This window comes from Erythrolamprus reginae, chromosome 1 (assembly GCF_031021105.1).
Source record: "Erythrolamprus reginae isolate rEryReg1 chromosome 1, rEryReg1.hap1, whole genome shotgun sequence".
In the NCBI taxonomy this organism is placed as follows: domain Eukaryota; kingdom Metazoa; phylum Chordata; class Lepidosauria; order Squamata; family Dipsadidae; genus Erythrolamprus; species Erythrolamprus reginae.
The window spans coordinates 413,221,577-413,248,422 of NC_091950.1; the positions used below are offsets into that span (position 1 = coordinate 413,221,577).

The window sequence follows — 26,846 nt, forward strand, 5'->3', positions numbered from 1 at the left end:
AGATCCTCAGTGGCTACACTTGACAGGTTGGCACTTGAAAGGCATAAATTAAAGCAGTTGGACTTACCAGAGAAGGTTATAGATACCATGCAGGCTGCCAGGCGCCCATCGACTTCACGAATTTATCAGGCGACCTGGGCTGCGTTTTGTAAATTTTACGACAAGGATTTACAGGATCCTAGGGAAGCTTCTGTAATAACTGTTTTAGAGTTTCTGCAAGCCGGGGTGGAACGTGGCTTAGCTCCTAATACTTTGAGGCGACAGGTGGCAGCCTTAGCCACCATGATTCAAACTCCAGAGTCTCGTCCCTTGGCTCAGCATCCTTGGATCAGAGATTTTATTAAAGGAGCCACGAATAAACATTCTCCGCCTGTCAGGAGATTTCCATCCTGGGACCTCACGTGGGTACTTAAGGCTTTAACTAAACCTCCCTTTGAACCATTGAGGTCTATACCAATTAGGCTACTTTCCATCAAGACAGCCTTTCTTGTAGCTGTTACATCTGCACGCAGGGTGTCGGAGTTATCAGCGTTATCCGTGAGACCTGACCTCTGTGTCTTTTATCCGGATAGGGTAGTTCTTCGTTTGGACCCCACCTTTGTACCAAAGGTAAATACAGTGTTTCATAGGAAACAGGAACTTATTCTCCCAGATTTCTGCTCTCACGGGAGTCATCCATCAGAGTTACTGTGGCATAAGGTGGATGTCCGGAGAGCTCTAAAGATTTACATTAGAAGGACAGAGGAATTTCGTAAGTCTGAGAATCTTTTTATTTCATTTTCTGAATATAGGAAGGGACTTGGATTATCGGCGAAATCCATTAGTCGGTGGATTAAGGACTGTATCTCGGAGGCCTACAAGGCTGGAGGACACACAGTTCCAGAAGGATTGACAGCTCACTCAACCAGGAGTGCGGCGACTTCGGCGGCTTGGTCTACTCAAGCATCGATAGAGGACATTTATCGAGCTGCAACCTGGGCAGCCCCTACAACATTTATTAGACATTATAAGTTGGACTCCTTTGCTTCAGCGGAAGCGGCCTTTGGCAGGAGGGTTCTTCAAAGAGTTTGTGTTTCTCCTAAGTCCCTAGTTAGACCTTCTCCCTCCCATGGGCTTTAAAGATCTTTGGTATATCCCATGTTGGACTCTCCTTCCAGATGCAGTGGAGAAGACCCGTTGTACCTACCTGAACGGTCTTCTCGATGCACTGGAAGGAGAGTCCAAACCCACCCGGTAGTTGAAGTTCAGGGACACCGGAGGTTGGGTTGGTTCCTGAGTTATTGCATTGGTCAATAAAAGTTGGTTATCCTCTTAAGTGCCTTTCGTTTTTAAAACTGAGCTCATGGGGGGACCGCAAGGGGGCGGTAACTTTTATTATGTAAATTTTTACTCAGTCTCTACCAATCGGATTGGTTAAATACCCATGTTGGACTCTCCTTCCAGTGCATCGAGAAGACCGTTCAGGTAGGTACAACGGGTCTTCCAAATATTTGTCTATAGGTAACTATTTTGTATTCAATATTCTTATTTGGATAATCTTATAACTCTAGTATTTAGTAGTCCAAGGGTGATGTGGAAAGGAAAGGGAGTTGGAAGTGGGATGGAAAAGAAAAGAAAGAGGAAAGAAAAGAAAGAGAAAGAAAGAAAAGAGAGAAAAAGAGAGGGGGGGTAGTACCTACAGACTAGCAGGAATATGCGTTATGACGACTTAGTTTGATTCTTACAGAATATTTTTTTAATGTAACGTAATGGCTATATTTACATGACATGCTGTGTTGAAATAAATTATGAAAGACACCGTAATCTGGCTGGTTCTCATAATATGCTAGACCATAATTTATTCTACTTCATTCTAGCTAATCTACATGTTTCAATTGAAGAGAATATCTACATTTTGAGGTTGAATTGTGGGCTTCTTGGTGATCTCCCAGCTTGATTCTTTGCTTGCAGAGCTTTCATGGCCCAATTAGGTCATATTATCAGTTGTGCTTATGATGATGATGCCATCTAGCTGGGTAATTAAACAGTTGCAAGCAAACGTCAAGAACTTTAAGGAATTTGATTGGATTGGATTGGATTTGTATGCCGCCCCTCTCCGTAGACTCGGGGCGGCTAACAACAGTAGTAAACAGCATATGACAATCCAAGCAACCGATTTATAGTCATACTCATTTGTGGGAGGAAACGGGTGATGGGCATCATGAGCAGATTAATAGTAGTGAAGACTTAGTAAATAGTTTGATATTATTGAGGGAATTATTTGTTTAGCAGAGTGATGGCGTTCGAGAATTTTATATACAGTATGTACTGCTCAAAAAAATAAAGGGAACACTCAAATAGCACATCCTAGATCTGAATGAATGAAATATTCATTCAACACTTTGTTCTGTACAAAGTTGAATATGCACAACAGCATGTGAAATTGATTGTCAATCAGTGTTGCTTCCCAAGTGGACATTTGATTTCACAGAAGTTTGATTTACTTGGAGTTATATTGTGTTGTTTAAGTGTTCCCTTTATTTTTTTGAGCAGTGTATAATAATCTGTATATTAGATATATTATATCTACCACATTCTCTAGACTCAGAGAGTATGGCTTAATAAGAAGCTGACAGATCATACAAACATCCAGGTTTATAGAGCCTGTGTCCTGAGCAAACTCTTGTATTACAGTGAATCTTGCACTTTTTATGCACAGCAAGAGTAGTAGATCCTTGGAACAAACTTCCAGCAGACGTGGTTGGTAAATCCACAGTAACCGAATTTAAACATGCCTGGGATAAACATATATCCATTGTAAGATAAAATACAGGAAATAGTATAAGGGCAGACTAGATGGACCATGAGGTCTTTTTCTGCCGTCAGTCTTCTATGTTTCTATGTTTCTAAGAGATAAAGTTGAATATTTTGTTCTAGTTATGTCTAAGTGAAATGGTCCGATCCATTGTGGCCTTGAATCATCTCTCTTCCCAGCTTCGGGCCAAAGCACTAGATGTAAGGTACTGCATGGGTAGCATCTCAGTTTAGTAAAAAGAAGAAAGCTCACGTGTCCGATTAATGTCTGGCTGTGTGGAGAGGATTTGTTTTTGAAATGACTGGTTTCCTTTTTTCTCTCTCTTTAGGACACTAAGAGAAAACCAGCCTTGGTCTTCTCCCAAGAACTCTGACAGACATCTCGCTGCTAGCTACCCAACTGTTGGGCAGATCAGTCCCCGCACAAGGAAATCCATGAGCCTGGATATGGGACAGCCTTCTCAAGCCAACACTAAAAAGCTGCTAGGTTGGTTGGGTGTGTCAATCATGGTTAGACTGTTGCAACACGCTCTACATGGGGCTATCCCTGAAAAGCATTCAGAGGCTACAACTGGTCCAGAATGCAACTGCAAGAGCTGTTGTGTATGCACTTAGGTTACACCCACATCACACCAACTCTCCACAAACTGCACTGGCTCCCAATCAGTCTCTAGATGCAATGTTGGTTATCACCTAGGGCCAGACTATCTTCAGGACTGCCTTCTGCCCCATAGCTCCCAGCAGCCGATAGGGACCCACAGAGTTGGCCTTCTCTGAGTCCCATCAGCTAAACAATGTCCGCTGACACGACTGCAAAGAAGGGCCTTCTCTGTGGTGGCTCCAGCTCTCTGGAACCAACTATGTTTTGAGATCCATACTGCCTCCACCCGACTGGCTTTCCAGAAAGCCGTGAAGACCTGGCTCTGCCGGCAGGGCTGGGGCTATTGATCAATGTGATACCACCTAGATCCTGCCACAAAAAGATATGAATGGGGTTTTTAAATGGGTTTTAAACTGTCTTTTTATATTGTTTTTAGATGTTGCGAGCCGCCAACGAGTAGGGCAGCCCATAAAATCAATCAATCATCTTCTTTTAACCACAAAGACTTGGGCCAGAACAGAACAAAAGGCCCGTTTGCAAACTTGCTTTAGACGTTCTCATCAAATATACCTTTTTGTTTTCTGTACAGATATTCCTCAACTTATGACCATAGTTGGGAATGGAATTCCCATCGTAAGTTGGGTGAGGTGACGGTCCTATGTGCAAATTCAGGTCATGGGATCACTTTTTCCAAGACCATTGTAACATTGGACCTTTGTTAAACGAACGGTCGTAAGTCGAGGACTACCTGTATTAAATAGAGAGGATGGAATCTAGAATCATGTTATCTCATGTTCCATGCATTGAGCCTTCAGTTCCACCAGGCTTTGCAGCCCATGGATGCTGTTGTTAGTGGAGGAAAAGGAAACACTGCTTAATTTCCTGCCAGTATTCTTTGAACCACAAGCTATTATTTGCAATCTCTGTTTATCCAGATTACAAAGTGGATTCCAATAGAAGAGAATATATGTAGCTCAGGGTTGAATTGTGGAATTCTTAGTCCTCAATGTGTTTGGTGTTCACTGTTGGTGTTGCCTAGTTGGGTAATGAAATGTCTTCAAGCATACAACCAAGCTCAAGGAGATTATGATCCCGCTATATAGAGCGCTGGTGAGACCACATTTGGAATACTGTGTTCAATTCTGGAGACCTCACCTACAAAAAGATATTGACAAAATTGAACGGGTCCAAAGACGGGCTACAAGAATGGTGGAAGGTCTTAAGCATAAAACGTATCAGGAAAGACTTCATGAACTCAATCTGTATAGTCTGGAGGACAGAAGGAAAAGGGGGGACATGATCACAACATTTAAATATGTTAAAGGGTTAAATAAGGTCCAGGAGGGAAGTGTTTTTAATAGGAAAGTGAACACAAGAACAAGGGGACACAATCTGAAGTTAGTTGGGGGAAAGATCAAAAGCATCATGAGAAAATATTATTTTACTGAAAGAGTAGTAGATCCTTGGAACAAACTTCCAGCAGACGTGGTAGATAAATCCACAGTAACTGAATTTAAACATGCCTGGGATAAACATATATCCCTCCTAAGATAAAACACAGGAAATAGTATAAGGACAGACTAGATGGACCATGAGGTCTTTTTCTGCCGTCAGACTTCTATGTTTCTATGTTTCTAAGGACTGCAAAGGAGTGGTCTAAAGGAGCAAGCAAATTTAACTGGTTTCATTTTCACAGGTACCCGAAAAAGTTTTGACCACTTAGTGTCGGATACAAAAGCCCCTAAAAGGCAAGAAATGGAATCAGGGATCACCACACCACCAAAAATGAGGAGAGTGGCAGAAAATGATTACGAAATGGGTAAGGCTTCTAGCACAACACCCTTAGAGCTAATTGTTATGTATATTTAATTAAGGGCCTTATATAATTATTTATTTTGCTGTTGCTCACTTGGTATGCTAAAATACAATAAAATCGGCCAATATAAACAAATCCACAATATAACAAAGTTTCCCACGGTTGGAATTAATTTATGCAGCGGACCTCACACCCTGAATCTGCCCTGCGTAGCACCTTCTGAAAAGATTTTAAGGATGCTCTGAAGAATTCCTTCCTCCCGTTTCATGAGAGAGAATCGTGGAGTAGAAATTGTTCATCGGCTTCTGCCTAAAATCAGAGACCTTACAGAAGTATAAAATAGACCTCACTAATTGAATGCTTAAATGAGAATTTTAAAAATTGCATGTGAGATGTTATCATTGGGGTTTTTTTATTGTTCTGTTATCTTCTGTTTACATATTTCTGGAGACCTCACCTACAAAAAGATATTGACAAAATTGAATGGGTCCAAAGACGGGCTACAAGAATGGTGGAAGGTCTTAAGCATAAAACGTATCAGGAAAGACTTAATGAACTCAATCTGTATAGTCTGGAGGACAGAAGGAAAAGGGGGGACATGATCGAAATATTTAAATATGTGAAAGGGTTAAATAAGGAGGGAAGTGTTTTTAATAGGAAAGTGAACACAAGAACAAGGGGACACAATCTGAAGTTAGTTGGGAGAAAGATCAAAAGCAACATGAGAAAATATTATTTTACTGAAAGAGTAGTAGATCCTTGGAACAAACTTCCAGCAGACGTGGTTGGTAAATCCACAGTAACTGAATTTAAATATGCCTGGGATAAACATATATCCATCTTAAGATAAAAGTCTACGAGTCTACAGAGAGGGGTGGCCCAACAAATCCAATCAATCAATCAATCAATAATAAAAAATAAAAATAAAAATACAGGAAATAGTATAAGGGCAGACTAGATGGATCATGAGAAGATCATCATCTTCTATGTTTCTATGTTTCTATTTCTTCATTTTTGTTGTTGTTGTTGTAAGCTACCTAGAGAAGCTCCATGGCAAGAGAGGTGACAAATAAATTTAACAAATAAATAAAAGTGTGTGAAAGACACTTGCAGAAAAATGGCCCTTTTTCCAGTCTAGTTACGGCAATGATTGTTACTCTGTGCTACAGTGATATTCCATGGTTGAGATAAGAGTGGACCTGAATCCTCCATGGTGTTCCCAGCTCTTTCATTCAAAACTCATAGTTATTGAGGGAGCCCTACGTAGAACATAACTGTTGTCTGTTCTTGCTACCCCTGGTTATAATTGTTTCCTTCCTGCAGAAACACAAAGGATATCACCCCAACAGCATCCCCATCTCCGCAAAGTATCTGTATCCGAGTCTAACGTCCTCCTTGATGAGGAAGTCCTCACTGATCCCAAAATCCAAGCTCTGCTGCTGACTGTCCTTGTAAGTATATCATCCAGGTCACATGGCCATCCCCTCCTGGAAATATTGCTTGAAGAATAGCAACTGCAATGATAGGAGGTCCTTTCCCAAAGGAGACTTGTTCCAGAAGTCCTTACTTTGGCTACTTATGGAAAGGAAAGTACACAAATCCTGATCAAGCATGAAACCGCTGAGTGAGATCATCCCAGGGCATGGGGTGAGGTATCATCAGTACGCTGATGATACCCAGCTTTACATCTCCACCCCATGTCCAATCAACGAAGCAGTGGAAGTGATGTGTCGGTGTCTGGAAACTGTTGGGGCCTGGATGGGTGTCAACAGACTCAAACTCAACCCTGATAAGATGGAGTGGCTGTGGGTTTTGCCTCCCAAGGACAATTCCATCTGTCCGTCCATCACCCTGGGGGGGGAATTATTGACGCCCTCAGAGAGTGTCCGCAACTTGGGCGTCTTCCTCGATCCACAGCTCACATTAGAGAAACATCTTTCAGCTGTGGCGAGGGGGGCGTTCACTTGGTGCACCAGTTGCGGTCCTATTTGGACCGGGGGTCATTGCTCACAGTCACTCATGCCCTCATCACCTCGAGGCTCGACTACTGTAATGCTCTCTACATGGGGCTACCTTTGAAGAATGTTCGGAAACTTCAGATCGTGCAGAATGCAGCTGCGAGAGCAATCATGGGCTTTTCCAAATATGCCCATGTTACTCCAACACTCCGCAATCTGCACTGGTTGCCGATCAGTTTCCGGTCACAATTCAAAGTGTTGGTTATTACCTATAAAGCCCTTCATGCCACCGGACCAGGATACCTGCGAGACCGCCTTCTGCCCCAGGAATCCCAGCGACCGGTCAGGTCCCACAGAGTTGGCCTTCTCCAGGTCCCGTCGACAATGTCGTCTGGCGGGACCCAGGGGAAGAGCCTTCACTGTGGCTGCTCCGACCCTCTGGAATCAGCTCCCTCCAGAGATTAGAACTGCCCCTACCCTCCTTGCCTTTCGTAAACTCCTCAAAACCCACCTCTGTCGTTGTGGGGGAACTGAGACATCTGCCCCTCCCTATGTAGTTTTAGTGCATGATATGACTGTATGTTTTTTATATTGGGGTTCCGTGTTTTTAGATTTTTTAAATGTACAATTGCTATTTTAGATTTTAAATTATTAGATTTGTCAATACATATTGTTCTTTATCACTGTTGTGAGCCGCCCCGAGTCTGCGGAGAGGGGCAGCATACAAATCTAATAAATAATAATAAATAATAATAATAATTTCGGCACAAAACAGGGTAGGCTGAGGATCAAAACATGTCAAGATGTCATACATCTTCAATACAAAAAAAGATGCTCTAAAACAGGGGTGTCAAACGCAAGGCCTGCAGGTCAGATCCGGCCCATGGGATGTTTAGATCTGGTCCGTTTAGATCTGCTGCCCTGGAAACAGCAAAGGACTGGCCCTACGGTGCCTCTGCCAGTGAAAACGGAGCTCTGGCAGAGGGTTGTAGGAGACTGTTGCAGCCAAAAATGGAGCCTATTTTCTCTGGCCCCCAACATGAGTGATGTTGAGCTGACCACATCCACACTGGCCATACTTACCGTGGACCCTGGAAATCATTTATTTATTTATTTATTCATTCATTCATTCATTCATTTCATTCATTCATTCATTCTCCGAGACCGCCTTCTGCCGCACGAATCCCAGCGACCGATTAGGTCCCACAGAGTGGGCCTTCTCCGGGTCCCGTCAACTAAACAATGTCGATTGGCGGGCCCCAGGGGAAGAGCCTTCTCTGTGGCGGCCCTGACTCTTTGGAACCAGCTCCCCCCAGAGATTAGAACTGCCCCCACCCTCCTTGCCTTTCGTAAACTCCTTAAAACCCACCTTTGTCGTCAGGCATGGGGGAACTGAGATATCTCCCCCAGGCCTATACAATTTATGTATGGTATGCTTGTATATATGTCTGTTTAATAATGGGGTTTTTAAATATTTTAAATTGTAAATTATTAGATTTGTCATGAACTGTTTTATTATGTTGTGAGCCGCCCCGAGTCTACGGAAAGGGGCGGCATACAAATCTAATTAATAAATTAATAAATAAATAAATAAATAAATAAATTAAATAAATTAAATAAATTAAATAAATTAAATAAATTAAATAATAATTCATTCATTCATTCGATTTTTATGCCACCCTTCTCCTTAGACTCAGGGCGGCTTACAACATGTTAGCAATAGCACTTTTTAACAGAGCCAGCATATTGCCCCCACAATCCGGGTCCTCATTTTACCCACCTCGGAAGGATGGAAGGCTGAGTCCACCTTGAGCCGGTGATGAGATTTGAACCGCTGACCTACAGATCTACAGTCAGCTTCATAACCCTGACATGTCCCTCAATGAAATCAAGTTTGATACCCCTGCTCTAGAAAGTGTGCAGAGAAGAGTAACAGAGATGATGAAGCAGTGATGGCGAACGTTTTTCCCTCGGATGCCAAAAGAGCATGTGTATGCGCTATCGCGCATGAAAGAGTGCCCACACTCCTAATTCAATGCCTGGGGAGGGTGAAAACAGCTCCCGCCTCTCCCCACGGGCCCTCTGGAGGCCGGAAATGGCTTATTTTCCAACTTCTGGTGGGCCCAGTAGGCTCATGGTTTGCCCTCCCCAGGCTCCAAATGCTTTCCTGGAGCTGGGGGAAGCTAAAAACGCCCTCCCAGAGCCTCTGTGTGAACCAAAAATCAGCTGGCCAGCACACACATACACGTTGGAGCTGAGATGGGGCAACAGCTCATGTGCCAGCAGATATGTCTCCGCATGCCACCTGTGGCACCCGTGCGATAGGTTCGCCATCACTGCCTTAGAGCATTTTGGAAAGAAAGCAATAGACGGGGACCCAAAGTTCTCCATCTTGGCTGAGAAAAATAGTCAGTGGTGTGAAATAATTCACACTTTGGACCATCTTCATGCAACCTGTTCAATCCTAAACCCAAATTAAGGAAACCTGGTGGCTGTTTCCATAACAGGATCAAACAAAAACCGGTAGGTACGGAGGTAGTCCTTGACTTAGAAGAATTTGTTTAGTGACCATTCAAAGTTACGATGGCACTAAAAAAATGGTATATACGACCATTTTTCAGAGTTATGACCCTTGTGTCATATATAGAGCGCTGGTGAGACCACATTTGGAATACTGTGTTCAGTTCTGGAGACCTCACCTACAAAAAGATATTGACAAAATTTAACGGGTCCAACGACGGGCTACAAGAATGGTGGAAGGTCTTAAGCATAAAACATATCAGGAAAGACTTCATGAACTCAATCTGTATAGTCTGGAGGACAGAAGGAAAAGGGGGGACATGATCGAGACATTTAAATATGTTAAAGGGTTAAATAAGGTCCAGGAGGGAAGTGTTTTTAATAGGAAAGTGAACACAAGAACAAGGGGACACAATCTGAAGTTAGTTGGGGGAAAGATCAAAAGCAACATGAGAAAATATTATTTTACTGAAAGAGTAGTAGATCCTTGGAACAAACTTCCAGCAGACGTGGTTGGTAAATCCACAGTAACTGAATTTAAACATGCCTGGGATAAACATATATCCATTGTAAGATAAAATACAGGAAATAGTATAAGGGCAGACTAGATGAACCATGAGGTCTTTTTCTGCCATCAGTCTTCTATGTTTCTATGTTTCTATTCCTCATTGTCGTGTGATCAAAATTCCAACGTTTGGCAGCTGGTTCATAGTTATGACTGCTGCTACGTCGCAAGGTTACATGATCACCTTTTACGACCGTCTCATATAGCAAAATCAATCGGGAAGTCAGATTCACTGTTCTAATGGATCTGGAGGCTAAATCCTAGGATGAATGGTTGAGGGAGCTAGATACGTCTAGCCTATTGAAGAGGAGGATTTGGGAGACATGATTGTCTGTCTTTCAAAACTTTTGGGGCTGTCACATAGAAGAGGAGATTGACCTATTCTCCAAAGCACCAGAGGGCAGGAGAAGAAGTAACAGGTGGAAGCTTGTTAAAGAGAGGACCAACCTAGAAGTAAGGAGAAATTTCTTGACAGTGAAAACAATGAATCAATGGAATAGCTGGTGGGTGGTCCATCACCAGAGGTTTTCAAAAGATTGGATAGACTGGATAACTATTTGCCTGGGATGGTACAGGGCAGAAATCTTCAAACCTGGCACCTTTAAGACTTGATCCACAACGTTACCAAGTTTGGGGGCCCCAGTACAGGGTCTCTTGTCTCTCCAGGACCGCCTTCTGCCGCACGAATCCCAGGAACCAGTTAGGTCCCACAGAGTTGGCCTTCTCCGGGTCCCGTCGACTAAACAATGTCATTTAGTGGGACCCAGGGGAAGAGCCTTCTCTGTGGCGGCCCCGACCCTATGGAACCAGCTCCCCCCGGAGATTAGAACTGCCCCTACCCTCCTTGCCTTTCGCAAACTCCTTAAAACCCATCTCTGCCGTCAGGCATGGGGGAATTGAGACATCTCCCCCAGGCCTATACAATTTATGTATGGTATGGTTGTGTGTATGTTTGCTTTTAATAATGGAGTTTTTAGTGTTTTTTAAATTATTAGATTTGTTGTACATTGTTTTATTGTTGCTGTGAGCTGCCCCGAGTCTACGGAGAAGGGTGGTATACAAATCTAATAAATAAATAAATAAACGGGGTTGGACTAGAAGACCTCCAAATTCCCTTCCAGCTCTGTGATTCTATATTCTGTGTCTGTATGATCAAAGCCCTGCCCATTTTGACTATCTGCATATCTGCAACTATAGTTGATTTAATCTAACAGTTGATTAGAAATCGCAAACTGATGTTTCTCGTTCCTTCTCTTTCCCTCTCTCATTTTTCTCTTTGGACAGGCAACATTGGTAAAGTACACAGCAGATGAGTTTGACCAGCGAATCCTGTACGAGTATTTAGCAGAAGCCAGTGTGGTTTTCCCAAAGGTCTTTCCTGTTGTGTAAGTGTTGAGTTTTTCCAAAGGAAGTAATTTCCTTGCCCAAAAATAATCTGCAAGCTGTGTTTTTTTAATATCTCCCTGTGTACTCTGGCTCTGGCGGAGTTCACTTGAAATTGTCCAGGCAGAAAGAAAAAATGTGATGTATATATTTGGTGGGACATAAATATTTAAAAGTTCCAACAACCTTGTTCAAGTTTTAAATTGTGTGATGTCTGAAGCAGCCTTTAGAACAGCGTTTCTCAACTTTAGCCATTTTAAGCCATGGGTGGACGTCAACTCCCAGAATTACCCAGCCCAACATTTGTGGAATCCTCCAAAAACCCACCCAAATTTGTCATGCAGTTTCCAAGGACAGTATAGTATAGCTGTTGGGATCATAGATTTTTAAAACAAAATAGTGAAAACAAATAGTAATCTTATAAATCCTTTAACTATGATTATTCAAAAATGTAGACAAACTGTTGCCAAACCCATCTAACTGTTCTGTCGGGCTCTCTGGTAGACTCCTCCCAAAAATTCACAGGTACAAATTTCAGACACACACACGTTTGAAAATTCAAAACAATGTTCTTTATAATGAAAATTCACATAAACTAAGCCCTCTTTTGGCATAGCAAAGAGCACTGGTCTCCAAACAAACTGGTAATTTGTACAAGTCCCTTGTCAGTTCTGTGATATTTAGCTTGCAGCTGTGAGGCAATTCACAGTCCTTCTTCTTTCACAAAGTGAAACACACTTTGCTCTGGTTTAGTTTCAAAGCGGGGGGAAATCAGCACACAAAAGTTCAAAGTCAGTAAAGCAGTCACGAAACACAAGGATCAGATAATCCTCTACAATGGCCAAACCAACAGGCTGCTATTTATAGCAGCTTCACTAATTACCACAGCCCCACCCAACCACAGGTGGCCTCATTTTCTTTGATAATAATCTCTCAGTTGTTGCTGCCTATGCATCGCTCTCCGCATGCGTGGCTGTATCATTAACTCTTGTTCTGAATCCAAGGAGGAGCTAGATAATTGATCTCCTTCTGAGCTGTCTGCCCCACTCTCCTCCTCCCTGTCACTCATGTCTTCTTGGTCAGAGGAGCCTTCATCATCAGATTCCACTGGGGGCAAAACAGGCCTGCAGCATGTGGATGTCTCCCTCACATCCACAGTCCTTGGGGCAGGAGCTGGGCCAGAGCTAACCACAACACTATTGATTTAATGATTTACTGAAATACCAATTCACAGTTACTAGAAATAATACAACCCAGAAAGCATATATGTATATTATGAAATGTATGTTATAAGAAAGTTTGAAAACGAAATATAACAATATAAATAGGCTGTAAGGAATAAGGACCAGCAGGATAGCTGGCATTTGTATGGGAATACCCATACAATATTTGTATGCCGCCCCGAGTCTTCAGGGACGGGCGGCATACAAATCTATTAAATTATTATTATTATTATTATTATTATTATTATTATTATTAATAATTATTATTATTATTATTATTATTATTATATACTGTATGTTAATCATTAAATGCTTAAGTACTGATACAAAAGTAGTAGCTATATTATATATCTGTATGTTTTTTGTTTGTGTGTCATTTTTGTTTTTATATAAATATTTAATAAAGATTTTTTTTAAAAAAAATAAAAAATAGTGTTTGCTTTTGAGATGAACATGATCATTGTGAGTTTATCTACCTACACCCGCATCCTAGAATTTTGGTGGTTGTACTTTGGTATGGTGCTTAAAATTTTGATGGAGTTAGCTTAGTAGGATTGGAAGTGAAATTCCCTGGCAAGAATGACTTTCACAGCCACTTCTATGTCAATATTCATTTCTATATTGTAATAAAAACCTTGATGGATAAACACCCTTGAAAACCCAATTATTTGCTGCAGAAAAAACTTGAAGGAGATAAAACCTGATCACACATTGCATTTATTTCGTTGTCTAGGCACAATTTATTGGACTTCAAGATAAATACTCTCTTATCGCAATGTCAGGATCCAAATTTATTGAATCCCATTCATGGGATTGTACAGAGTGTGGTTTACCATGAAGAATCTCCACCACAGTACCAGACGTCTTATCTGCAAAGTATGTATCTTACAACTCTTTTAAGAATTGGGAGGGGGGGGAGAGAGATCGGCTCAGATATAGGTTATGTAAGACTATTTTAGGTATTCCCCACAATATGTGTTCTTAATGGCATGTTAACCAGCGTTTCTCAACCTTGGCCACTTTCCAATGTGTGGACTTCAACTTCCAGAATTCTCCGGACAGCAAAGCTGGCCAGGGAATTCTGGGAGTTGAAGTCCACACCTCATGAAGCAGTCAACATTGAGAAACATTGATGTGATTTAGAGCAGTGTTTCCCAACCTTGGCAACTTGAAGATATCTGGACTTCAACTCCCAGAATTCCCCAGCCAGCAAATGCTGGCTGGGGAATTCTGGGAGTTGAAGTCCAGATATCTTCAAGTTGCCAAGGTTGGGAAACACTGATTTAGAGGCCTGGAGTCACTCAAAGTGGTGAGTTAAAAATGTAAAAAACTGTAAACATTTAAAACTATATTTTTTTAAAATATCTTTCATAGGTACCTTAGGCCAGTGTTTTTCAACCAGTGTGCCGTGGCACACTGGTGTGCCGCGAGACATGGTCAGGTGTGCCGCGAAGAAAGCAGCTCAGCTTCTGGTCTCGAAACTTTTTGCGAAGAGCAAAAAGTTGTGAGAACGGAAGCTGAGCTTCCTTCTTAGCGCCTTCCAAGTTTTCCGGCAACTGTAGCGCATATTTATTATTATTTTATTTATTATTTGGATTTGTATGCCGCCCCTCTCCGAAGACTCGGGGCGGCTCACAACAAGTGAAAAACAATCCAATAAACTTATTAAATAACATTTAAAAATGTAAAAAACTGTAAACATTTAAAACTATATTTTTTTAAAATATCTTTCATAGGTACCTTAGGCCAGTGTTTTTCAACCAGTGTGCCGTGGCACACTAGTGTGCCGCGAGACATGGTCAGGTGTGCCGCGAAGCTCAGACAGAGTAAGAAAACAAGAGAGAAAGAAAGAGAGAGAAAGAGAGAAAGAAAGAAAGAGCAAGAGAGAGAGAAAGAAAACAAGAGAGAAAGCAAGCAGGAGAAAGAAAGAAAGAGAGAGAAAGAGAGCAAGAGAAAGAAAGCAAGAGAGAGAGCAAGAGAGAGAAAGAAAGAGAAGGAGGGAAGGTGGGAGAGAGAAAGACAGAGGGAAGTAGGGTGGGGGAGAGAAAGAGAGCAAAAAAGAGGAAAGAAGGAAGAGAGAAAGAAAGAGGGATGGAGAGAGAAAAAAAAGAAGGAGAGAAAGAGGGAGAGAGAAATAGAGCGAAAGGGAGGAAGAGAGAGAATTTTTTTGTCCAAACTTTTTTTAGCCGCCCCCCCCCCCCCCCTCAATGTGCCCCATGGTTTTGTAAGTGTAAAAAACGTGCCGCGGCTCAAAAAAGGTTGAATATCACTGTTTTAGATAATGGGAAATCATAAATAAATTTAAAACAAAAAAGTGAGAAAATAGTCAGAATGTGCCTGCGTCAATGAACCAACACAATGATCACAGAGCTTACCAACAAGCCTTAACAGCCTTCCTGCACCAGAAGAAGTCCATAATATCATCACCCTGCAAATCAGTTGAGATACATAACTGGATATTGTCTGCACACTGATGCTCCCAGGCCTCATGCAGCCAGAGGGACTCAGATAATGGTCCCAAAAGGATTTGATTAGAACAGTGTTTCCCAACCGGTGTGCCGCGGCACACTGGTGTGCCGCGAGACATGGTCAGGTGTGCCGCGAAGAAAGCAGCTCAGCTTCTGGTCTCGAAACTTTTTGCGAAGAGCAAAAAGTTGTGAGAACGGAAGCTGAGCTTCCTTCTTAGCGCCTTCCAAGTTTTCCGGCAACTGTAGCGCCCCGCCCGGCTGGAGCCTCCCTGGCGGCGGCAGCAGGTGAGCTTTGGGGCCTGGTGGGAGGGTAGCGGCAGCGGAAGGGCGGCGCGCAGTGGGAGAGTGATGGTGACGGCAGCCGCAGCTGCAGCCGAAGCGGGTAGTAGCCGTGGGGCAGCGGCAGAGTGGTCAGCTGTGAGGCGGAGCTCTGGAACAAAGGCACGGACGGCGGCGGCTGGACATGCTAGAATTGCGTGGCTGGCACTTGCCTGCTGTCTGGGCCGGGACGAAGGCTCCAACCCCACGTCCATGCCCAGCGCAACGCCGGCATGTACAGCGTCTAGCAACACGTCTAGCCGCCGCCGTCTGTGCCTCAGTTCCGGAGCTCCGCCTCACAGCTGACGACCTTGCCACCGCCCCACAGCTACTGCCCAATGCGGCTGCTGAGAGAAAGAGAGAGGGAGAGAGGGGGGAGAGAAAGAGATAGCAAGAGAGGGAGAGAGAGAGGGAGGGAGAGAAAGAGAGAGAGAGGGAGAGAGAGAAAGAGAGGGGGGAGAGAAAGTGATAGCAAGAGAGGGAGGGAGAGAGGGGGGAGAGAAAGAGAGAGAAAGAGAGGGAGAGAGAGAAAGAGGGAGAGAGGGGGAAGAGAAAGAGAGAGAAAAAGATAGCAAGAGAGGGAGAGAGAGAAAGAGAGAGGGAGGGGGGAGAGAAAGAGATAGCAAGAGGGAGAGAGGGGGGAGAGAAAGAGATAGCAAGAGAGGGAAAGAGAAAGAGAGGGAGAGAGGGGGGAGAGAAAGAGAGAGAAAGATAGCAAGAGAGGGAGAGAGAAAGAGAGAGGGAGAAAGAGGGGGAAGGAGGGTGAGGGAAAGACATAGAGGGAGGGAAGGAGGGAGAGAGAAGGAGGGCAAAAAAGAGAGGAAGGGAGAAACAAAGAGATGGAGAGAGAGGGGGAAAGAAAGAGGAAGGAAGGGAGAGAGAGAGAGAAAGAGGGAGAGAGAGAGAAATAGAGCGAAAGGGAGGAAGAGATTTTTTTTGTCCAAATGTTCCCCAGGATTTTCTAAATGTGAATAATGTGCCGCGGCTCAAAAAAGGTTGGGAAACACTGCCTTAGGCTACCTTTCAAAAGAAAGTCACTTGTAGTAAAACGCCAAAAGGCTTTTTGAAGGATAGATTTTTTCATTCTCCATTTAGACCTAAAACACTTTTAAACATTTTCTGGGGAAGGAAGTTTGATACTATAATGCAGGGGTAGGCAAAGTTGGCTCTTCTGTGACATGTGGACTTCAACTCCCAGAATTCCTGAGCTAGTTATGCTAGCTCAGGAATTCTGGGAGTTGAAGTCCACAAGTCATAGAAGAGCCAACTTTGCCTACCCCTGGTATAGTGGACAGGGGTTGGCAACTTTAAACACTCAGAGAATCACAAACCTCCTAACCGGAAGCACCCTCCCCCCCCCCCCCTTCAATTCTGGAGCTGACCAGAAGTCCAGTTCCCCCACCATAGAGTCTCCTCCTAGTACGGCATACTTTTTCCTCTATCTGTCCTAACTGAATTCAATTGTGAATATCAATTGTGGAGCCAACTGGTGACAGGAAGCAGCAGTAGAGGGATGAAAGAGCCAAATGCGGCTCCAGAGTCGCGAATTGCTGACCCCTGTCCTAGGAACTTATGGGCTCCCTTTCATTGAAGGCTAAACAGCCACCTCTTGAAAAGGCTTTGTATTCCTCCACTGAGAACTGGAATCCATGGTCTGTATTAGGGGTCTGCAACTTTTAAGCCTGGAGGACTTCAACTCCTTAGCTGGCTGGGAGAGCCGAGGTGGCGCAGCAGGTAGAGTGCTGTACTGCAGGCCACTAAAGCTGACTGTAGATCTGTAGATCAGCGGTTCAAATCTCATCACCAGCTCAAGGTTGACTCAGCCTTCCATCCTTCCGAGGTGGGTAAAATGAGGACCCGGATTGTGGGGGCAATATGCTGGCTCTGTTAAAAAGTGCTATTGCTAACATGTTGTAAGCTCCCTGAGTCTAAGGAGAAAGTGTCATAAAAAAAATATAATAAATAAATTCTGGGAGTGTAGGTATGCCAGGGTTAAAATTGCCAAGGTTGGGAGACCCCTGGACTGTATGGTCCATTCCAGTTCTATGTGCCTTGGCTTAAATGAACACTGCGCCAAACCTTTCCTGACATCTTTTGCGGAAAGACATATAATTTCATTTGAAAGCTTTGCAAAAGGATTGCCTTATCTTAAAAGTAATGGCCAAGGAGTACTAATTCTACTTTTTTACATTTAAAAATAATGCCCTTTGGGCCCATACTCCTTCATAGTGACTGTCCTTCATGCAGATTTTTTATAAGAAAGGTTGGTAAAAACTACAAAAAGGTAAAAGAAGGTTTTAAAACAACACAAATGCCTCTCACCTACAAAGTAAAACAATCTCCCTTCAGTGAGAATTTCAGAAGAATATCTCACACACACACACACACACACAGTCTCAATTCACTTCACTTTCTTTTAAATTGTTCCTTCTGTCCCATTTTAACGGCTGCAAGAAAGCAAATAGAAGGCTAATTTAAAATAAGGTTTACAATAACAATTGCATTTTACTAGTTTTATGGCTCCTGCCTTAGGCATCAAACTATTATATTTTATTGCGCATATATCAGAAATGTCTGAGGTTGAGACATTGTTGTAGTAGTTAGGATTTTGAAGATAAATGGATAGAGAGCTGAACCGTTAAAGAATGTTAAGCAATCACAACATTTCAGGGGCTGAAAAGCATGTCACATTTTGCACACTCAAACTGGTTTAGAAGTGTGAATTGAATCTCCCTTGTCTGCTACACACTGAATTATCTAATTAGGTTGACTAACCTCCAGGTATAGAATGGAGTTGTGGGACCTCTGATATGATAAGCCAATGGTGCTTATGGCCCAAAGGGTGAATCCCTTGATGGATTCATGGGGTGGTGCAGGCATCAAAGGGATTAATCAGGATGTGTAGACCAGGCTTCAAAGAATAAGAAGGAACGATTGCAGATTATGAGGCAGTTCCATTTCTCTCGTCATTTTCCTAATTAAAAATATTCTCTCTTTGTTGCTGCTGCTGTTGATTTTCAGGTTTTGGATTTAACGGTTTGTGGAGGTTTGCAGGACCATTTTCTAAGGTGAGTGATTTGGTCTATTTTCAGATTGAATGCCACATAGTGGTAGGTATGTATCTATCTATCTATCTATCTATCTATCTATCTATCTATCTATCTACTTGTTTGTTTTGTTTGTTTGTTTGTATTTATTTATTTTTTATTTATTCATTTATTCATTTATTTATTTATTTATTTATTTATTAGATTTGTATGCCACCCCTCTCCATAGCCTCAGGGCGGTTCACAACAGCAATAGAACAATTCATAACAAATCTAATAATTTAAAAACATTTTAAAAACCCCATTATTAATCAGACATACAGTGATACCTTGTCTTACAAACTTAATTGGTTCTGGGACGAGGTTCTTAAGGTGAAAAGTTTGTATGTTTTCCATAGGAATCAATGGAAAAGCGATTAATGCGTGCAAGCCCAAAATTCAACCCTTTTGCCAGCCGAAGCGCCTGTTTTTGTGCTGCTGGGATTCCCCTGAGGCTCCCCTCCATGGGAAACCCCACCTCTGGACTTCTGTGTTTTTGCAATGCTGCAGGGGAATCCCAGCAGGGGAATCCCAGCATCGCAAAAATGAGTGCTTTGCTGGCAATGGAAGTCCGAAGGTGGGGTTTCCCATGGAGGGGAGCCTCAGGGGAATCCCAGCAGCACAAAAACAGGTGCTTCGCTGGCAACGGAAGTCCAGAAGTGGGGCATCCCAGTGGCGGCGGTGGGTTTGTAAGGTGAAAATAGTTTGTAAGAAGAGGCAAAAAAATCTTAAACCCCGGGTTTGTATCTAGAAAAGTTTGTATGATGAGGCGTTTGTAAGACGAGGTATCACTGTATATACAAACATACCATACATAAATTGTATAGACCCGGGGGAGATATCTCAATTCCCCCATGCCTGGCAGCAAAGGTGGGTTTTAAGGAGTTTACAGAAGGCAAGGAGGGTGGGGGCAGTTCTAATCTCCGGGGGGAGCTGGTTCCAGAGAGTCCGGGCCGCCACAGAGAAGGCTCTTCCCCTGGGACACGCCAAATGACATTGTTTAGTCGATGGGACCCGGAGAAGGCCCACTCTGTGGGACCTAACCGGTCGCTGGGATTCGTGCGGCAGAAGGCGATCCCGGAGATATTCTGGTCTGATGCCATGAAGGGCTTTATAGGTCATAACCAACACTTTGAATTGTGACTGGAAACTGATCGGTAACCAATACAGACTGCGGAGTGTTGGTGTGACATGGGCATACCTAGGGAAGCCCATGATTGCTCTCGCAGCTGCATTCTGCACAATCTGAAGTTTCCGAACACTTTTCAAAGGTAGCCCCATGTAGAGAGCGTGACTGTGAGCAGGACTTGGTAAAATCAGGGTGGATATGAGAGTCCGAATCTCACTAGAGAGTTAATAAGGAAATATCAGTAGCCACTAGAAACGGTCTCATCTCAGAGCAGTTTTGAGAGTGGAGAGGTGGGGCAAACTGGCTGTTCTGATCTTGGAATGGATGTTTCTGATTTGGAGTCCTCTGGGAGTAGGGTGGCATATAAGTCCAAATAATAAATGTTTTCAGACTTGAAATATTTTACAGTCCTACATATCAGGGATCTCCAACCCTGGCCACTTTAAGACTTGTGGACTTCAACTCCCAGAACCCACCAGTCTTAAAGTGACCAAGGTTGAAGACCCATGGTATATAACATAAGATGTATTCATACCCTGTTTCCCCAAAAATAAGAGAGCATCTTATATTAATTTTTGCTCCCAAAGATGTGCTACGTCTTATTTTCAGGGGATGTCTTATTTTTTTTCAATGAAGAAGAATTCACATTTATTGCTGAACAACAAAAAAAGAACATTTATTATATACTGTACAGTAGTTGTCATCACAAACCAGCCTAACCAGACAAACTGAATCCTATCAAGAATTTCTTACTACTACCGTACCATTATTTCCATGTACAACAATTATACTTTCTTCAAATATATGTTATATATGTTCTGTTCGGCAATGCTGCGAAACGAAACGTCTCCTACGTCTTACTTTCGGGGGATGACTTATATTAGGCAATTCTACGAAATCTCTCCTATTTTGGGGGTTACTTATTTTCAGGGAAACTGGGTATATTGTGAATTTTGATCTGATGCTGCAAATGGTTGTAAGTGCAAGGACTGGGTCGTAAGCCACTTTGATCAGTGCTGTTGTAACTTCAAACAGTCACTAAATGAACATTTGTAAATTGAAGATTGCCTGTAGGGCAGAGGATTGGGCTTAGATGGTCCTTTCAACTTGATAATTCTAGGATTCTATGTAGCTAGTTGTCATAGCATTCTACTATGATAATAAGAATATCTGTGCCCTTCCTCCCCAAATACCAGTTGTTCCAGGATAAGAAATGCTTGTAGAACAAGAATCTCCAAATAACTGTATGTAGTTCTGGAGACCTCACCTACAAAAAGATATTGACAAAATTGAACGGGTCCAAAGACTGGCTACAAGAATGGTGGAAGGTCTTAAGCATAAAACGTATCAGGAAAGACTTCATGAACTCAATCTGTATAGTCTGGAGGACAGAAGGAAAGGGGGACATGATCGAAACATTTAAATATGTTAAAGGGTTAAATAAGGTCCAGGAGGGAAGTGTTTTTAATAGGAAAGTGAACACAAGAACAAAGGGGCACAATCTGAAGTTAGTTGGGGGAAAGATCAAAAGCAACATGAGGAAATATTATTTTACTGAAAGAGTAGTAGATCCTTGGAACAAACTTCCAGCAGACGTGGTAGATAAATCCACAGTAACTGAATTTAAACATGCCTGGGATAAACATATATCCATCCTAAGATAAAATACAGAAATAGTATAAGGGCAGACTAGATGGACCATGAGGTCTTTTTCTGCCGTCAGACTTCTGTGTTTCTATGTTTCTAGGTCAAAAAACTAAGCCTTAAGCACTGTTAACCAGATAATTCTGCATCTAGGTCCAGTTCTTTGTACAAGGCTTTGCTTCTTGGTTGCTAGTTCTCGTTCACTTTCCATAATGGCAGGCCTCTCTTTCCTTTTCTTGGTCCCTTGTTATGCCAAATGACAAGTATCTAGCTGAAACCCAAACACCCCTTTCTCCAGAGGACTCTCCTTAACAATCCTCTAGAATTATTGAGCCATGAACCAAATGAGAAATATTGCATTAGCTTAACATGCTACATTAGAAATGGTTTTATCACCAAGGTGACATTGGATGGACACAACCTCAAATTGACTTTGACTTGGTAGAAACTAAGAAACCTGATTTCAGAAGTGGGTGGTGTAAGTTAATCATGATTTTAAAAAAATCTTATTTTAACTGAGGGGTTCTGTCCATTATGACCTATAGACCTGAAATCCAATTATATAAAGCTTTGGTAGCATAAAAAACTGACATAGGCAGCCATATCATAAGAAATCTATAAAAAGAAGTTGAATGTTGGGTTTTTTTTCCCTACTTTGAGGAAAAAGTCAAATAATTAACCACATGCAATCCAGTTGACCTTTTTCAGAGAGCTTGATTCAGAGCACATAGTTTCTGGCTGACCATTTGCTCTTTTAGTTGGAGGAGATTTGGCCTTAGATAGAATAGAATAGAATAGAATAGAATTTTTATTGGCCAAGTGTGATTGGACACACAAGGAATTTGTCTTGGTGCATATGCTCTCAGCGTACATAAAATAAAGTATACATTTGTCAAGAATCATATGGTACAACACTTAATGATTGTCATAGGGGTCAAATAAGCAATGAAGAAGCAATATTAATAAAAATCTTAGGATATAAGCAACAAGTTAAAGTCATACAGTCAACATGGGAGGAAATGGGTGAAAGGAATGATGAGAAAAACTAGTAGATCTGGACTACTTTGACATTGGCAAGGGGTAAAAGGAGTTGTCCCAGTTGGGGAAGACCGTTTGGGGAGTGTGGGATCCATTGATTAAGATAAGGGGGAGGGAGATGATTCCAATAAAATAAAATATTTGTAGCTCAGCATTGAATTTATGGGGTCCTTAGTGGTCTCTGAACTTGGTTGTTTTCTTGTATAGGTTTCATTATCCAACTAGATAACAACATCAGTCCTAGAAGGGAGGAGGGTTTATATTCTAGTGGCTTATCCTGTTAGTGGGTGGAAATTTTCTTGGTGGCTCCTTGAGCCAACAGCCTAACCAAGGAGCCCCCAAGATAATTCCCACCCATATCAACAGGGTAGGCTACCTACACATAGAAAACAGAAACCACTCTCTTCCAGCACTGATTATATTACCTAGTTGGGTAATGAAACATCTGCAAGAAAGAAAAACCCTCCAAGTCCACCACGGACACCACCCAAAAACAAACAGATTATTATTATTATTATTATTATTATTATTATTATTATTAATTGGATTTGTATGCTGCCCCTCTCCGCAGACTTGCAGATATAGGGAGTTCATTCTTTTTTCGTTTTCTTCTAGCAAAGTCAAATACCCGACTACGCTGAGCTGATTGTGAAGTTCCTGGACGCCTTGATCGACACCTACTTGCCCGGAATGGATGAGGAGATCAGTGAAGAGTCCCTCCTAACCCCAACCTCTCCTTACCCTCCTGCAGTGCAGAGCCAGCTCAGCATCACTGCAAACCTGAACCTTTCGAATTCCATGACCTCCCTTGCAACTTCCCAGCATTCCCCAGGTCAGTTTGCCCATTCCGTTTCTCAACCTGAGGTCACCCCATTCCAATTCTGCTTTGAGCCCTCTTCTCAGGTGGTGGGTGGTGGATCTTTTCTCTCACCCATTGCACCAGAAGTCCCCGTCTTCGGTAGGTTTGGCATTCCCACTTATTGAAGGAGACCCATGAGCTTGGGTTGAAGAACCAACTAATATACAGTGGTACCTCTACCTAAGAACGCCTCTACTTACGAACTTTTCTAGATAAGAACCTAGTGTTCAAGATTATTTTGCCTCTTCTCTCTCTGAGCCTCCAAAACTGTCATCGGAAAAGGCAGGGAGAAGCCTCTGTGGGACCTCTCTGAGAATCTCCTGGGAGGAAACAGGGCTGGAAAAGGTGGGGAGAAGCCTCCGTGGGGCCTCTCTAGGAGTCTCCTGGGAGAGCCTCCAGGGGATGGAGGAGGGTGTTTTTACCTTCATCTGGCTCCAGGGAAGCCTTTGGAGCCTGTGGAGGACAAAACACGAGCCTACTGGGCCCATCAATGAGCTGGGAAACAGGCCGTTCTAGCCTCTAGAGGGCCTTTGGGTGGGGGGAAACTGTTTTCGCCCTCCCCAGGCATTGAATTATGGGTGTGGGCACTCACGCATGTGCAATACCGTGCGCACATGCTCTTTCAGCACCCGAGGACAAAAAGGTTCGCCATCACTGAAGTAGGACTTGTTCTCTATTTACACAGTGTACTAGGGCAGTGTTTCCCAACCTTGGCAACTTGGAGATATTTGGACTTCAATTCCCAGAATTCCCCAGCCAGCATTCGCTGGCTGGGGGATTCTGGGAGTTGAACTCCAAATATCTCCAAGTTGCCACGGTTGGGAAACACTGTACTAGGAGCTTGCCCTGTCAGTGTTGGTAAGGGTGTTGTTTTTTTCCCTTGGGAGTTCCTTAATTAGGCCCTAACAAGTCTGTAGATACTGTCAGTCATCCAGGTCATGGTTGCCCCAAAGGTGCTTTTTTTTCAGGAGGCAACTGGACTTTCCTGGGGTTTTTTTCTTTCAAAGATGTTTCGCTTCTCATCCAAGAAGCTTCCTGAACTTTATTTTATTTTATTTATTATTATTAGATTTGTATGCCGCCCCTCCGTAGACTCGGGGCGGCTCACAACAGCAATAGAACAATTCATAACAAATCTAATCATTTAAAAACATTTTTAAAAACTCCATTATTAATCAGACATATATACTTTATTTATTATTTATTTTATTTATTACTTGGATTTGTATGCCGCCCGTCTCCGAAGACTCGGGGCGGCTCACAACATGTAAAAGACAAATCATAAGTAATCAACAATTTAAAATTTTAAAGATTTAAAAAACCCCACAAACTAACAGACTCACACACAAGCATACCATATATAAATTGTATAGGCCCAGGGGAGATATCTCAATTCCCCCATGCCTGGCGGCAAAGGTGGGTTTTAAGGAGTTTACGGAAGGCAAGGGGGGTAGGGGCAGTTCTAATCTCTGGGGGGAGCTGGTTCCAGAGAGTCGGGGCCGCCACAGAGAAGGCTCTTCCCCTGGGACCCGCCAAACGACATTGTTTAGTCGACGGGACTCGGAGAAGGCCAACTCTGTGGGACCTAATCGGTCGCTGGGATTCGTGCGGCAGAAGGCGGTCCCTGAGATATTCTGGTCCGATGCCATGCCGTTATCCGGTCAGAGCTGAAGAAAGAAAAAAACCAAGAAAGTCCAGTTGCCTCTGGAAAAAAGCATCTTTGTGTAGGCCCTAGCAGCCAAGTTAAGATAGAGTGACAGTCACCTTCCAGGTTCCTTTCCTTCTTCAAATATCGCCATCTAGTGGTAGCTAGGAAGCATATCTTTTCTGTAGCACCTGTGCAGTGAAACATCCTTTCCCTGGTATCTAAAAGCTTGCTTGCTTATTTATTTATTTATTTATTTATTTATTTATTCATTCATTCATTCATTCATTCATTCATTCATTCATTCATTCATTCATTAATACATTCATTCATTTATTGGATTTGTATGCCGCCCCTCTCCATAGACTCGGGGGCGGCTAACAACAGTGGTAAAAACAACATGTGACAATCCAATACTAAGACAGCTAAAAACCCTTATTTTAAGAACCAATCATACATACAAGCATACCATACATAAATTGTAGAAGCTTAGGGGGAAAGACTTAATGAACTCAATCTGTATAGTCTGGAGCAGTGTTTCCCAACCTTTTTTGAGCCGCGGCACATTATTCATGTTTTCAAAATTCTGGGGAACACTGAAGGGGGGGGGCGGGGGGGCTAAAGAAAAGTTTGGACAAAAAAAATATCTCTTCCTCCATTTCACTCTATTTTTCCCTCCCTCTTTCTCTCTCTTCCTTCCTTCCCTTCTTTCTCTCCATCCCTCTTTCTTTCTTTCTTCCTCTCTTTTTTGCTCTCTTTCTCTCTCCCTCCTTCCCTCCCTCTATGTCTTTCCCTCTCCCTCCTTCCCCCCTTTCTTTCTCTCTCTCTCTTGCTTTCTTTCCCTCTCTTTCTCTTGCTTTCTTTCTCTCATTCTCTCTCCCCTCCTTTTTCTCTCTCTCTCTTTCTCTCTCGTTCACCACGCCAGCAACAGAGAGAAAAAGAAAGAGCGAGAGAGAGCCGGAGAGAGAGTGGAGTGCGCAGCAGCCATCAGCCTCCTCGCCCTCCCAGACGTCTCCAGCGCCCGGCCTCGCACCGCCTCCTGTTAGCCCGGCCGAAAGCCACACAGTCCCGGACTCCCGGATCGCTCGCTTCTCCAGCCAGCGCGGCGCTTTCCTGGGCAGATGGTTTTGCTGACCGGAGAAGCGAGCGATCCGGGAGTCCGGGACTGTGTGGCTTTGCGCCATGAAGAGAAAACGGCAGCAGGGAAAAGTCGGCCGTTTTCTCTTCATGGCGCAAAGCTACACAGTCCCGGACTTCCGGATTGCTCGCCCCAAGGCAGGAGGCGGCGGCGGAGGAGAGTGGGCGGATCGGACGGGCAATGGGGCAGGGCGGAGAAGCCAGGGGCGCGTTTGGCCGGAGGCACCGTGGTAGATAAATCCACAGTAACTGAATTTAAACATGTCTGGGATAAACATATATCCATCCTAAGATAAAATACAGAAAATAGTATAAGGGCAGACTAGATGGACCATGAGGTCTTTTCCTGCCGTCAGACTTCTATGTTTCTATGATATCTCAATTCCCCCATGCCTGACAACAGAGGTGGGTTTTAAGGAGCTTATGAAAGGCAAGAAGGGTGGGGGCTATTCTAATCTCTGGGGGGAGTTGGTTCCAGAGGGCCGAGGCCGCCACAGAGAAGGCTCTTCCCCTGGGTCTCGCCAAACACCATTGTTTAGTTGATGGGACCTGGAGAAGACCAACTCTGTGGGACCTAACTGGTCGCTGGGATTCGTGCAGCAGAAGGCGGTCCCTGAGATAATCTGGTCCGGTGCCATGAAGGGCTTTATAGGTCATAACCAA

General features: G+C 43.2%; 1 protein-coding gene across 4 annotated transcripts in view; it reads left to right on the forward strand.

Moving 5' to 3' along the window:
- NF1 (neurofibromin 1) overlaps positions 1-26,846 on the forward strand; it is a 416,066-nt gene that overhangs the window by 371,215 nt on the left and 18,005 nt on the right. For 3 of the 4 annotated variants that reach the window (XM_070735304.1, XM_070735306.1, XM_070735305.1), the window contains 7 exons: positions 3,123-3,280; positions 5,091-5,213; positions 6,534-6,661; positions 11,538-11,638; positions 13,593-13,735; positions 18,667-18,713; positions 23,158-23,374. In XM_070735304.1, coding sequence (XP_070591405.1) covers positions 3,123-3,280; positions 5,091-5,213; positions 6,534-6,661; positions 11,538-11,638; positions 13,593-13,735; positions 18,667-18,713; positions 23,158-23,374 — 917 coding nt within the window. Of the gene's footprint in view, positions 1-791; positions 1,316-3,122; positions 3,281-5,090; positions 5,214-6,533; positions 6,662-11,537; positions 11,639-13,592; positions 13,736-18,666; positions 18,714-23,157; positions 23,375-26,846 lie in introns of those variants that run through there. The other variant, XM_070735307.1, reaches the window with a different exon arrangement.